We start from the raw sequence: 14,081 nt of genomic DNA on the forward strand, positions 1-14,081 counted from the left end.
ATCAACTAATTGGTATCAAAACAATAGAAAAAAGAATGTCTAATAAGTAATTCTAACAATTAAAAAAACTACTCAAATTAAAACAAATAAAATAAAGGTCCTGAATATCAAGTTAAAAAATCCAAGTCAGGAAGAAAGCTAAAATGTGATGCGGAACTTCCTGTTAAATTGATTTCCTGAGAAATCTGAAACCAACTGAGCCTGTGCTAAGAAATAATTGATCTGGAAACAACCTTTATCCAAATACAGTGAAGATACTTGTGTTAGATCCTAAAGAGTAGTATTTATTTGCATTTTATTAGGCTGGTTCTGATACCTTAAAACTTATTTCCAAGCTGACCAACTATAAAACGATATTAGTTCCATACAACATTGTTTTGTGCTGCACCAACAGAAAGTAAAGCATACTGAAAAACTAAACTAAGTAATATTAGATTTTATATTTTGCTATTGCATAAACAAAACCTGAGCTTTGAGCAAACTGTTTACTATTTAATTGAAAGACCTACCTTTGCCATTTGAGCTTGTACCCCTTGTGCTTGAAGTAATTTAACAGCATTTTCTGCTTCCAATGGAGATTCAAAATCCACAAATCCATAACCTAGATTTGTCAAAACATAAACCTTAAACTCTGAAATAAATAACACAAGTTTATAATTATCTGTACAAAAAGTTTAAAAACTTTTCTTACAGTTAAACCAAACATTGTGAAAATAATGTCTATGAATAAATACATAAACTAAAGAAGCTTTATTACTTTATGTTTGGTATATTTAGATAAGTGTCTTTAGTAATTTACGTAGCCAATTATTATCTATTGTGCAAATAACTTGTATGGTTTATCTCATACCTTTGCACTGATTCGTAGTTTTATCCAGTATTGCTTTTGTTGAAATAATTGTGCCATAGCTGAAAAACAATAAACATAAATACATCGAAACACGAGTAAATAAACATATACACATGAAATACTGTTACAACATACAGTATTAAACCAAATTATTATTAGTTTAGAATTATAATTTCTAAATATCAAAAAATAATCTTACAACTCATTATATCTTAGAATGCTAGGTAACTATTTACAGACATGTAGAAATTGAATTTCAATATATTTTTTTGTTTTTAAAATAAAGTTAGGTTTATAGTGAAGATTTCACTAGCAAAGTAGCCCCTTAAGCAAATGGTGTAAAAAATACTGTATTGTTAAATATACATTAACTGTTTGCAACAAGTCACTAACATACACAAAACACTATTTTTTCCTAATAATACAAATTTTCTTTTAAATGTCATAGTATTAATTATATAAGAATGACATGGCTGTGCTTCTAAAAAAGAAAAACATTCCTTTCAACTGCTTAAAACAGATTCTACAATATTTTAACTATGCATTTTAATAAAATATCAGAATGCAAGTCACTTGTATTTTAGAAATAAATGCCACAGATCAGAAAAAACAAGCAATCTTCTTTCCAAACAATAGTCAGTGGCCAGTATAGAAAAGAAACTTAAAAGCTAAACAATTTAGTGATAAGTTTAAAATATGGACAAAAAAGAAAGAAACTGCAGCATGTGTTCACGATGTTATCTTTAGTGTTATTAGGCGTACTTTCAACCATCTTCAGGAGAAATTATGTTACAAATCATTCACAAGTATCTACATTGAGCATTATTCATATAAAATATCAAAATTGATAATGTGTCTGTTTCAAGAAGAGCTCTAAAGTAACTTAATTTCTGTAGCACAAAGTAAAGACAACGAAATGAAATATACTGGTAAGCCTACAACTTTAATGACTTTTCTATAAATTTAGAATTCCCACTTAAATATACAACTGATTTGAGTTTTGCCTAATATCAATATTCTAATGAAGCCATAAGTTTTTCATTAATAAACAAATGTTAATTTCTCCAACATTTTGAAAATAACTTAAAAGTTATAGTAGACCAACACTGTATTAACTTACTACTACACATTTTGTTTGAAAGATTTTGGTAATGATTTATTTTATGAATAGACTTTCTTTACATTTTATAAATGGCAATACATTGCAATTTAATGTTCATGTACTTTTAATCTCAAGTAAGGGATATGTTCATTGCACAATTAAAAAACATTTTACTTTCTTGCACACTACCCACTATGTCTACTTACTAGTTACATATTATAAACATTCAGATGTGTTTTGGTTGCATATAACCCAAACTATTTTTATTGAAACTTTTTTAAAAAGCTGTATTCAACCAAAATACTAAACAACAATTTGTCTTTAAACTGGTCTGGTAGCTTCTTGTGAAATCATTTCAGACTAATATAGATAAACCTTGAGTTTTAATTTACATTTTCCAAAATAACAGGAACCTAGATAATTCACTTTCTATAAATAGCTAATTGTGCATTTTTTCAGGATTTATTACCTGAATTACTATGATTTGATCCTATTGAACGTTTCCATCAAACTATTACATTTAAATTCTGGCAAGGTTTTTGTTTGAGAGGTTCAGACTGATATTTTGTTACATTCACTTCTAAAAGCAAGATATTGAGTTTCACAAAACTTAATAGAGCAGTTGATCACTGGATGTATTCAACTGTAACTTGAGAAAATTCTTCACTGACATAAGCTTTAATTTCTGACTAGTGTTTATAAAAAATTTCAAGTGTGATCAAATGGTCTTCAGATGCCTCTATTATCTTTAATCTAATACCTTTACATAGTTAACGGTGTTTAAAAGTCAAAATTGGGCACAAAGGTAATGAAACCAAATAGAAATCTCTCTCTTTACCAATACTAATACACATGTGCTAGAAACTTAATGTTGAGCACCTGATGATAACATGGCAAAGAAAATATCAAAAGATGTGGAACTTTTAATAGGTTGCAACAACCATCATCACATCATGAAGATGAAAACAAAGTCAACCAAAGACTATCATTTTAAGATACTTTAGAAACACTCAAAACATTACATTTATTTAGCAGTAACATGTGCACTATGTAATATTTGTGGCTAAAAATATTCATAATGTTTTAAAATTAAGTTCTTTTCAGCTTTAACTGAAAACTTGTTAAAAACTGTTAATTTTAAAACTTAATGCATTATAAAACTTCTATTTTTGACTTGTAGTCTACATCCACAGTTCTTAGAGGAACTTTGCTTATTAATCCTTATATTTAGCAATCTAAAATGTAAGATTCTTTACAAGCAACTGTATAAATTTTACATGTAATCTCGTATCCATGATAATTTCTAGTACTGTTTGAAAGGCTTTATTAATGGTAGCTTATAATAAACAAAACTTTAGTGAATTTTATATCCTTTCACTAACACCTCATGAAAAATAATTAAACTTCAAATGTATAAAAAAACAGATTGAAAGTATGAGAAGGTTGTTGTACCATATTTAATATATGCCAAGAAAATCTGGAATGAGAACCAGATCCTCCAGTACTGCTCCCCGAGACAGGAGGTGAAGTGGACGGAATCCAAGGAATGTACAAATACTTAACCATTTTAAAAGTTTTATTCAAACACTTAGGTTTTGTATCCAACTTAGCTACATCAGCACTGATACTAAACCAACATACATAGTTATATCAGATAATACTGGAAAATTAAGAGTAAAGTGATAAAAAGTATGTGCATTACAAAAAACTTTTAATAAATGCAGAATACATTATGTTAATAGATTCTATATGTAAACCTATTCTTAGAAACATTAAGTGATATTAATAACAAACAATCCTTTTGATTTTTATTGAATGTGATCAACAATAACTAAAAACTTTATGTTCTGACAAATATAAAGATAATATTAATAAGAAAAAAAACAATGATAATAGCTACTGACTATTCATATACTGAAAATACTTACGGGGCACACATATTTAGCAAGTCTTTGTCAGTTGTACTCTGAGTAAGTCCTCGAATGTACAAATTGGTCTTGCTAAGCTGATCAGCACTGTTTGATCCTCCGCCACCTGATCCAGAGCCAGACACAGAGCTGGAATGAGAACCAGATCCTCCAGTGCTGCTCCCCGAGACAGGAGGTGAAGTGGAAGGAATCCAAGCATTTGAATACCCCTATAAAAAAAATATGAAATTACTGTTGAGAGGTGCATCGTAAGATTTTGAACATAAAAAAAAGGTAATTACAAATAAGTGTAAAACATAACAAGCAGAGGTTAATAAACTGAAACACTCAACATCTTACAAGACTTTGAACCCACAACTAAGTCTCATACAAGCAGAGGGATTTCTTTTTGTTCAAGTTATATAGTATTACTTACAGATATTTATATAGTATTACTTACAGATATTTATATAGTATTACTTACAGATATTTGCAATGTTAATCAACTATAATTCTGATTAACTGATTAGCTTATGAGACACTAACAGATTTAATTACAACTAAAAGGTAATAGATTATATTGAATGATTTGACCAGCTTTAATTGGATTTTATGCAATAGACTGTTGAAATGTACACTAGGTAACAGTCATTCTACTAATTGTTGACTTGTAGAAAGCAATCAGTGAGGTGATGTACTTTGGACACAACTGTTTTAAAATGAAAACTGTTTTGCAGGTTATTGTCAGAATGCACAATCAAATAAAGCAAAACAAGAACCGTCAAAGACTGTCACACTTTGGTAAGGCTTAAAGGTCATTTTAACATAACATACTCAACCACTGTTTCTGAAATGAATTAAGACAATCAACACATTCTTAACTGTAAATAGTATGCAACAAATGATTTGTTTTCATAAGTATGGGTCTCTTGATAATTTACAATTTATGTATTTTTTGCTCACAATTATTGTAAAATGGTTCAACATTTAAGCACACTGAAAACACTGTCTGAAATGCTTCTACCAAGTAAAATAATTTTAACACAAAGCCAATGCAATGAGATGTACACTACAATGTGAATTCAAACATTTTAGTTTTTGTATTTAAAATGAGAGCAGTCCATTAGGGTCAGCTTGTCCCCAAATCACAACAAAGATTGCATTAATTTATTACAGACCTACAAAATTTGTTATTCAATTTTGATGTACACTGCAAAAACCAAATGTGTGAACATCGTTCTGTCCACAGCAAGAGGATGGTTTATAAAAGATTACATCATGATTTCTATTAAAATGTACCCTCATTGCAGAATAAGCTACACTTGTAGCCATTTAAAATACCACCTTCTACATGGTGTGCTAATCTGGTTACCTTATTGCAACTTTGGGCAAATGAGGTTATATTGTTTACTGAGACAAACTTAAAGCTCTTACTTGTATGCTAAGGTAATTTAATGGATAATTCAACTTGTACAGATAACCCGTGTTATTTAAATATTCTCTTTGTACTCCAAAATACTTGAATAATTTAGCTTAGACATTGTACACAACAGGTCATGAAAATACATTATGATGAAAAATAGTGAATCTCAAAATTCATACCCTGTATTATAATAGATAATTATCTCAACAGTCATGTTATAATTAAGCCTAGTCTTGCATAATCTATACTCTATGTCAACAGGATATTCAGCTCAGCTCACACTGACTCAACTCTAGTTACTTTAATTAATTTCATTAAGTTACTGCTATTTACAATGATTTTTAATAGAAGTATAACTGTAGCTACCAGAAATTATCCTTACTTTCAGGTATAATGTGCCTGACAAATTTTTGCAATTAGTTTTTTCATCACTGCAGCAACCCTAAAATTTATATTTTTAATAATCACAGCTTTATTCAAGTTGAAATACATAACCTAACTTTACAAACATAATTGGATTAATAATTTTTGGGTCACAAAAGCACCAGTTTTAACATTTCTGCACACAACCACTGTTCAAAATCTATGCTATGATTTACTTATAGAAGTATCATACCTTTATATGTGCAGGCATGCTTTTTAAACTATGATAAACTGTTAATGATACCATTAACCACTACATATAACTTTTCTATACATGAACCAAGTTACACGAAATTCTTTCAAGTCTGTTTATATAATAACACCTTTTACACAAATTGAGCTCTACAACTTACTGCATACAGTGTTTGTTTATTCTTACCATTAGTTATCCTGGCCATGTCTTAAGAAAGTATATACTATGTATGCTACCTTTCTAGTGTTTTCATCTTGTTTAAATTTATTCTGACACATCTTCATCAATGCCAAGTTAGGCATTTTAAACAGATATTTTAGTTTACAGCTAAACATGAGATGTTTAAGCCTAACACATATTCATGATTGAAGGTTCAAGAGAAAGTAAATATTTATATGTTAATTGGCAATTTAAATTTCAATACAAACTAATTAACAAGATTTTGAAATATTAATTTCTTCATTCAGATCAGACAAGCATGTGCTCTCAATCAGATAGTAAAGTACTGTATAACTATCACAATAAATCTGTTAACCTTTGAGTACAACATGATTAAAAACATCAACAGAAACTTATTCAAGTTGTACTCGACTATCTCAAACGTGACCCCTTTTCACAGCACAGGTTGCAAGACATTATTGTACAGTTTAACTCTAGAATACCAGGATTGAGTCACTATGATTCTATACATGTTAGATGTGGATATCAAACTAAAAAGCTGGCATTCTAGAGTTAGGCATCCATCTCTCTCCAAGACCAATATCTGTTAGTTTATATTGCCTGTCACAGTATTTCCTTTTCCATTTTAAAACCATTTACTAAAAGACAGAAAAATAACATCCTTAACCTCAGAACTTTAATTTGTTTGCTACGCTACCAGGTTTAGTACCAGCCTGCAAAAGCACTACTGAGGTTTAAGATCAAAGTATGTTAACACAATGTACAATGGTAACTCAACTTTCTAAATTAGTTGGAATAATGTTAGAAACATAGTGATACCAAAAGTATCTAACTACAGCTGTTTGAGAATTGTTTGAAATTTCTAAGACAAGAGTAGTCCAATAGTTAGCAATGGTTAAAGCTGACTCACATAAGATCTATGGATGACTTGTGTATACAGCCCTCATGCAATTTTGAATAAAATCCAACAAAGTGTTGTAAAAGTTGTACACTTGTACCATTGTCTTCCTTCTATTTTGAAGCAACCATTCTGCTTTGACAAAAAAAAATCTCCAGATGAAATGTCCCATTGGTTGGTCAGCAACAAGCTTATTGTCAGGTCATTGTAACAAAGATAAAATTTAATACTTTATGGTTCAAGAGGTGAGCTTGCAATGACAATTAAATTTACAGCTAGCAATAAGTACATAACTACTTTTAATAACCTGTACAAAATACTAGGGTTTCCAGCACAAACCATCCATAAAGTATTATGTATGAATATATGTTCCCAGCACAAAACATGCAAAAATGCACTGTGGAAATGTGTACCTACTCACGTCTAAAGTAACCAGACCAAAACAAAACAAAAAAACTGTACATGGGACCATATAAGTTAATACTTCCTGTGCAAAATATACCGAAATTTGAAGTTATCCCCTAACTATCTTTATCAGGCACAACTGAGAAACAGTAGAAAGCTGTGACATCCCAAACATTCCATGGCTGTTCGCCAATCAAGCAGAACCAGCTTACGAGGTGTAACTGGTTGAACATATTCAGCTGAAACGTTTATATGCATTGTATGTCAGTGTGTGTAATGTTCCTTGTTTGATAAATATAGCCAGAGGAAGACATAACAAAACACAGTTAATGCTCCCAAACAACCTTCACTGGAAGCAAGTGAAGGCTGTTCAATCACATGCAGTTTTTTTTCTTCTTATTTTAGTTTCACAAATTTGCATGTAAGGAAATACTCTCAGAAAGAAAAGGAAATAAAAAATGCTACATGATTTATGTTAAACAAATGAACTTCACCAAATAATTGTAATACTTTCTTTTTCAAAAGAATGCATTATTTAAATATCACACGTAGAACCAATCAAACTTGAATAATCCATGTCAATTCTTATAGATTAGAGGAAAAGCAGCAACTAGTCAACAACAGAACCCATCTGCAACTCGTATGCTACTCTAATCAAATAACACAAACAAAAAACATGGCAGGTATGGAGTTTTTAAAGAAAAGAAACTTACCGAAACTGCAGTATTCAGGGATTTTGCTAATCTCTCCACTCCACTCGATAAAAGGAAATTGTTAAGTTTATGGGATTAAAAGAAATTTTAGAATTAATTCATATCTGCTAACAAATAGTGTGCCAGTGTGTGTGACAATAAACAGTCACTTAGTGGCTGGGGTAAAATGAATATCCAAGAGTGCCAAGGAATTTGATGTGCGTGCGTGCGTGTTCAATTCCCGAGAAAATCCACTTCCATAAGACGTGCCAAATATTCTACCTGTCCTGCACCCCAAAATGAAAATAGCTACTCTAATCGACATTTGACTATCGCTTTTATTATGCACCCAAATGAATGCGATCTGTGTTCATATTACGATTATTTGTTGTCAAGAAAATCTACAAACAGAGCATTCAGTTTGATACCATGACACTTAGTAAAATACACAGAGCAAGTATATTTATCTACATTCTAGGACTGTGAGAGTAAGATTTTAATTTATCTTAAAAGGGGTTATTAATATGAATTCTGAGTTGTTCCTATTAACACAAATTCCATGCTAAAAACACCACTGCTGTATGGTTAAACAAGTGTGTATAAAGCATTGCATAATTACTGAAAAACCAATCATATTCAAGGAAGAAATAATGATAAGGACGCGACAGTTGCTTGGTCTTGATGAGAAAAAGACAGTTTCCCAAGCACAATATAATGATATTCACCAAGATTAGTAGATGCTCATACATTTCATGTACAAGTAAATATTTTGGTTCACACACACACACAAAAAAAAAAAAAAGGTTAAATACAGTTGGAGAAAGACAAGGCATTGCAAGGTACTTAAAAAATTCAGAACTTGGGAATTTTCGGCCTTTCAATGTAATATCAATCATACTTTTCTATTCCGATTTTTCAAGACACCAACTGTCAACATAGTGCTTGCCCAGTGTGTGGCTTTGTGCAAAAACAAACTTACCCTCTCTCCCTCTCCAGGTACATACACATTAACCATCTATATATTTTGTTTTGTTTTTTAATTTCGTGCAAAGCTACACAAGGGCTATCTGCGATAGACGTCCCTAATGTAGTAGTGTAAGATTAGAGAAAGGCAGCTAGTCATCACCACCCACTGCCAACTCTTGGGCTACTCTTTTACCAACGAATAGTGGGATTGACTGTCGAATTATAATGCCCCCACAGCTGAAAGGGCAAGCATGTTTGGTGCAACGGGGATTCGAACCCGCGATGCTTAAATTACGAGTCGAATGCATCAACCCACCTGGCCATGTCGGGCCTATTTATTTATTAGAACAACTCTTTCGAAAAAATACAATGACTGAGCAGCTTTTTGGTTTAAAAATATGTACTTTTACAATGAAGTTTCCAAGAACATGGTCGGTAACCATAACAAGTGTAAGAGTAATTTTTTTCCGAATAAATATTAATACCATTAAAACTGTAAATCATTGATTTTAAAATCGTGGCTCACAATCCACATTCTGAGTACTTTACAGCAACAAGCCATATACTATAGAATTGGCCTATTGACTCCTGAAGATCTTTAAACCTTTTACAGTTACTTTACCGATTCATTCAGTAAAAAAGGTTGGTATCGAAGAACTGACTACTTCGAGAAGAAACTGATATTATTTCAATCTAGCTATCTTGAAATAATCTCAAAACCAGCTTCAAACAAAAACTTGTATTCTTTTATAACAGCACCCGTATTTATGCAAAGAGGAAGGGACATAACACCGAAAATTACAGATGACACAAGTGACAACACAAAGCGAAAGGGTAAAAATCATGTAGTTCTTTATTTCCTTCTTTTAAGAAACAAAGGTATAAAAATTCTGTTTGACATTCTCTCCCACAAATTTACACAACCACAGCTGAGCACACGATGCTTTGAAAACTGCCAGTAAACCTTTCACATGCGCATGTCAGTGGTGAAGTCTGATCACGGCCACATCTGTTCGTCTATAGAAGTTCAAAACACGTCACATTTCTGGAAAGATTGAGGAAAAAGCATAACCTGATGTAATGTCATCATTGTAAAGTTAAGTGACATAGCGTGAAAAAACAAACAAGAGCACGTACACATAATGCTTTCCTGTTGTCTTTAATGCCATATTTTATAAGATGTATATAGTACACAGCACAACTTTCATTAGCGTACAAATTCGTGCATGTGTTTGAATGCGTATGCAACTAGTGCAATACAACAGAATCGAACTACGCTCAACTTGAACTTATAATACATTATACCATACGTAAGTACTCTCAATTCGAGTAACAACGGTATAGCAACAGGTGATGGAACACTAACCGCTATCACCAACGCTCTGACAATATCACCATAAACAGCCAGTATGAACAAGTTTTATGGTTACTGTAAACATTATTCATCAAAAATTCTGGTGAAATTACATGTGATCATTCACTTTCCAGTCTCTCCACTTTGTAACGCCCCTCAACAACCGCTTTGTTTCTTCTTTGTGGGTATTTGGGTATGTTGGATTTTAGATACCCAGTAGGGCCAGGTGCAAAAGACCTCTTCCTCCATCCCTAACTTTCATGTCGGCTACTACTATGTTGTAGTTGTACTACTTTAGGGCCAGAGTAATTCACAGTACTCTGGTCCTTTTCAGGGCAATGCCCAGATATTGTCTTGAGTTGCTTTTCTTATGGGTTTTTTTTTATTTTTTTCTTTTATATTTTTTCATTATTATTTTTAATCTACACACACACATTTAACAAAGAAAAAAACTATAAACATTATACTAGTTTTAAACATCTAGTGCATGATGTCTATCTTGATTTATATTTCTTAAATATATATTTATAGGAGAGAGGTAGTTAAGACTGTCATGTACGTAGATCACACAATAAATCATTTTTATGCCAATTTTTATTTAAATAATTTAGTGTATTATGCAAGAGTCTATCAGATATTGTTTCTATGTTTGCATACTTGTACATAAATGTGGATGAAGTACTGAGTGGTACTTTATAAGTTGTGGTTAAGATTGAATTTTGTATTTTTTCAAGTTTGTGTAATTGTATTTGTGTTATGTTTATCCAGGCTGGACCTGCGTATTTTATAATAGGTATAATGTATGTTTTGTAGATTTTTTATTAGTTGATGAGCCTAGATTTTTACATGACAAGCTTCTGGTACAATTTGCTCTTTTCCAGATTCTAGTCAGGTTATTGTTAGTGTGCTGTATCCACGTTAATCTTAAAAATTTAACCAAAGTACTAGTCTGTAAAACCGTTGATGTGTAACATTGGTGGATCTTTTTCCAGTTCATTTAAGCTGGTGAATAGTATTACTTGGTTTTTAGAATATTTATTTTTATTCTATATTTCTAGCAGTATTCTTCTAAGTTATTCAGGATTGGTTGGAGGTTTGTTGCTGCTATTGAAGGAGTGGGGTTACTTCTCCAGACCGCTACATCGTCAATCGCAAAGTTTTCGGTTTCCGTTTTCAATTTCGTGTAAAGCTGCACGGGGGCTATCTGCGCTAGCCGTCCCTAATTTAGCACTAAGACTAGAGGAAAGGCAGCTAGTTATCACCCACCGCCAACTCGTGGGCTACTCTATTACCAGCCAATAGTGGGAATGATCGTAACATTATATCGCCCTCAAGACTGAAAGGGCGAGCGTGTTTGGCGTGATGGGGATTCGAGCCCGCGACCCTCGGATTACGAGTCGAGTGCCGTAACTACCTGGCAATGCTGGGCCGACCGCGAAACAGTTAATATTATTAACGCGTACTGTTGCGAAATTTAACTGCAGCGTGGAAAAATTACTTAAATATATGTAAATAAATGATTAACTCAACCTCTTACGTAATTTTTGAAATATGTATGGCAAAGGGTGACAGCTTCCGATATATCGTCTTAAACAGGTTGAAAAATCAGTGACGTCATCCACTAGAACTGAACCTAGCCTAGATGATTGTGTTTATGAACCGGACTTGTTTATAAAATACAAAATTGCCACGAATAACAACAAACCGTTGCCTGTCGCCTGTATGGAATAATTACGTTCTTTTACCGGGAAGCCCACTCAAGAACAGACTTTTGAAAATTATACAGATCATGCAAGCGTAACATTTTAAACACACTCTAATATAGAACATGGAATATTTTGTAAAGGTGATAATAATAAATGAACGAACGCAAGCAAATATGTGACACTTGTTTTCTAATAATCATGCGGGAATTATGATCAAGTAACAAGTGACAATTTAAATGTCAGAACAAATAAATAATTATTAATGATTATTAAATAATATAATTATAAAGTTCAATAAAGTAAACCTTTCAACTATGAGCGCTTTCGAAAAGTGGACCCTTATTCAGGGATAAATAACGTACAAGCTGTTTTGTCCCAATTCTTCTGTTACGTTTTTTTCAGACGTCATTACCGACGAAAAACTACTATTTAAACCTGAAATATTTCTCCAGAATTATAACTCGTTACTTCGAATGTAACAGCAAGAAACCTCATCAGGAGTAACACGTGACAAAAAAATCAAACTTTTTACTAAGGCTCTTCGTTACATTCGTGTTAATTAATTCACTATGGACTTCAAAACAGCAGCTGTTTTATGTCTCATTTATCGCTGCTAACATGGCTTTCGTTCAATGCCATAACCTATTAGCTGAATGATAAGGAACAGGGGTAAAGAAACAGATAAACGGTTAGAGAAACAACAGTAGATGACGAATTGTTCAAAAAAAGGTGAAGTTAAAAACTTAGAACTTTATAAACTTATTACAACTAGTTTAAGGCAAACAATCTGACTGGTTAAAATCAACAGGTGGTCAACTGATTGAAAAAAGATTTATCTGGGTTTATCTACGAATGACGTGTATTTCAAGTCCACTTTTCACAGCATAAATGATATCTAGATTTGTTTAAGTGGCATTTCAAAATTTCTATAAAAATGTTTCACCGATATTATTATTATACAGAAAAGAAAGTTAAAACTCAATTTTATATTTTATCAAATTAAATAGGTACGTTTTTATTTTTTTATGTAAAAACATGTTAAAGTACAGGACTAACAGTTATAGAATACATTTGACTAAATGTTTATTATTATTATTATTGTTCTCCATACCCTTCTATACTCCTACTCTGTGATAGAGTAGAAAGAGATACAGGACAAATTTTGTAACCGGTCAATTTCCACCTACACGTTCCCTTGGTTACTAGAAGCGTCATCATTGTAAATCATGTTGTAATAGCTATGTGGGCGTGTCATTGCAATGGTTATATACACATCAAAACGATTTTCTAAATTTACACTTATCACTTACGCACATACTATTATTATAAAAGTACCGTACTCCTCAAATATTACAAATATACTTACCTTCTTTGTGGCATTAACACAGAACTTGTTCAAACTGATAACAGTGATACTGAAACTGATATCCGAAATGTATTTATATTTGACACAGTGTGTTACTGGTCTTTAAAACAAAACATGGCACACTGACACAAGTTTTCTGTTACTTCTTTGATATGTCAAATAGTATAAAATACTGTCTTATATTTATACTTAATTAAACCTTATATATGTCTATTAGATCAATAAACGGATAACTTGTTATCACAATTTGCTGAAAGACGAAAACTTGTTACTTCTACATTAGCTGTAAGTAGACGTTACGACGACGTGGGAAAGAAGCCTTCAGAGAAAACAACGTCGGAAGCATGCTTACGATATAAACATAAAATAACTCATTCAGGGCTGCGAGGCCCCAAAATTCCCTCAGTGATTCACATGGGCCCCAATTAACGGATCAACCTCTCATGTTATCCCCATTTCTAAAACAACCAGAAGGGGGTTTACGACAAAGATAAATCCTATCAGGAAGCCCAACCGTCGTAAGTAGGGGTACCAATACGATTTTAAACGAGCTCCCCGGGGTCCTTGATGGGGCCAGAAACATTAGATTAAATGTCAGATTCGGGTTTATTGACCC

General features: G+C 32.2%; 1 protein-coding gene across 3 annotated transcripts in view; it reads right to left on the minus strand.

The window, feature by feature from the left end:
* Window positions 1–14,081, minus strand: part of LOC143234209 (RNA-binding motif, single-stranded-interacting protein 1-like) — a 125,999-nt gene that overhangs the window by 21,340 nt on the left and 90,578 nt on the right. For all 3 annotated transcript variants that reach the window (XM_076471390.1, XM_076471392.1, XM_076471391.1), the window contains 3 exons: window positions 3,881–4,089; window positions 851–909; window positions 510–601 (listed from right to left, as the gene is read on the minus strand). In XM_076471390.1, coding sequence (XP_076327505.1) covers window positions 510–601; window positions 851–909; window positions 3,881–4,089 — 360 coding nt within the window. The remainder of the gene's footprint in view (window positions 1–509; window positions 602–850; window positions 910–3,880; window positions 4,090–14,081) is intronic.

The sequence above is a fragment of the Tachypleus tridentatus genome, chromosome 12, assembly GCF_004210375.1.
Source record: "Tachypleus tridentatus isolate NWPU-2018 chromosome 12, ASM421037v1, whole genome shotgun sequence".
Taxonomy (NCBI): domain Eukaryota; kingdom Metazoa; phylum Arthropoda; class Merostomata; order Xiphosura; family Limulidae; genus Tachypleus; species Tachypleus tridentatus.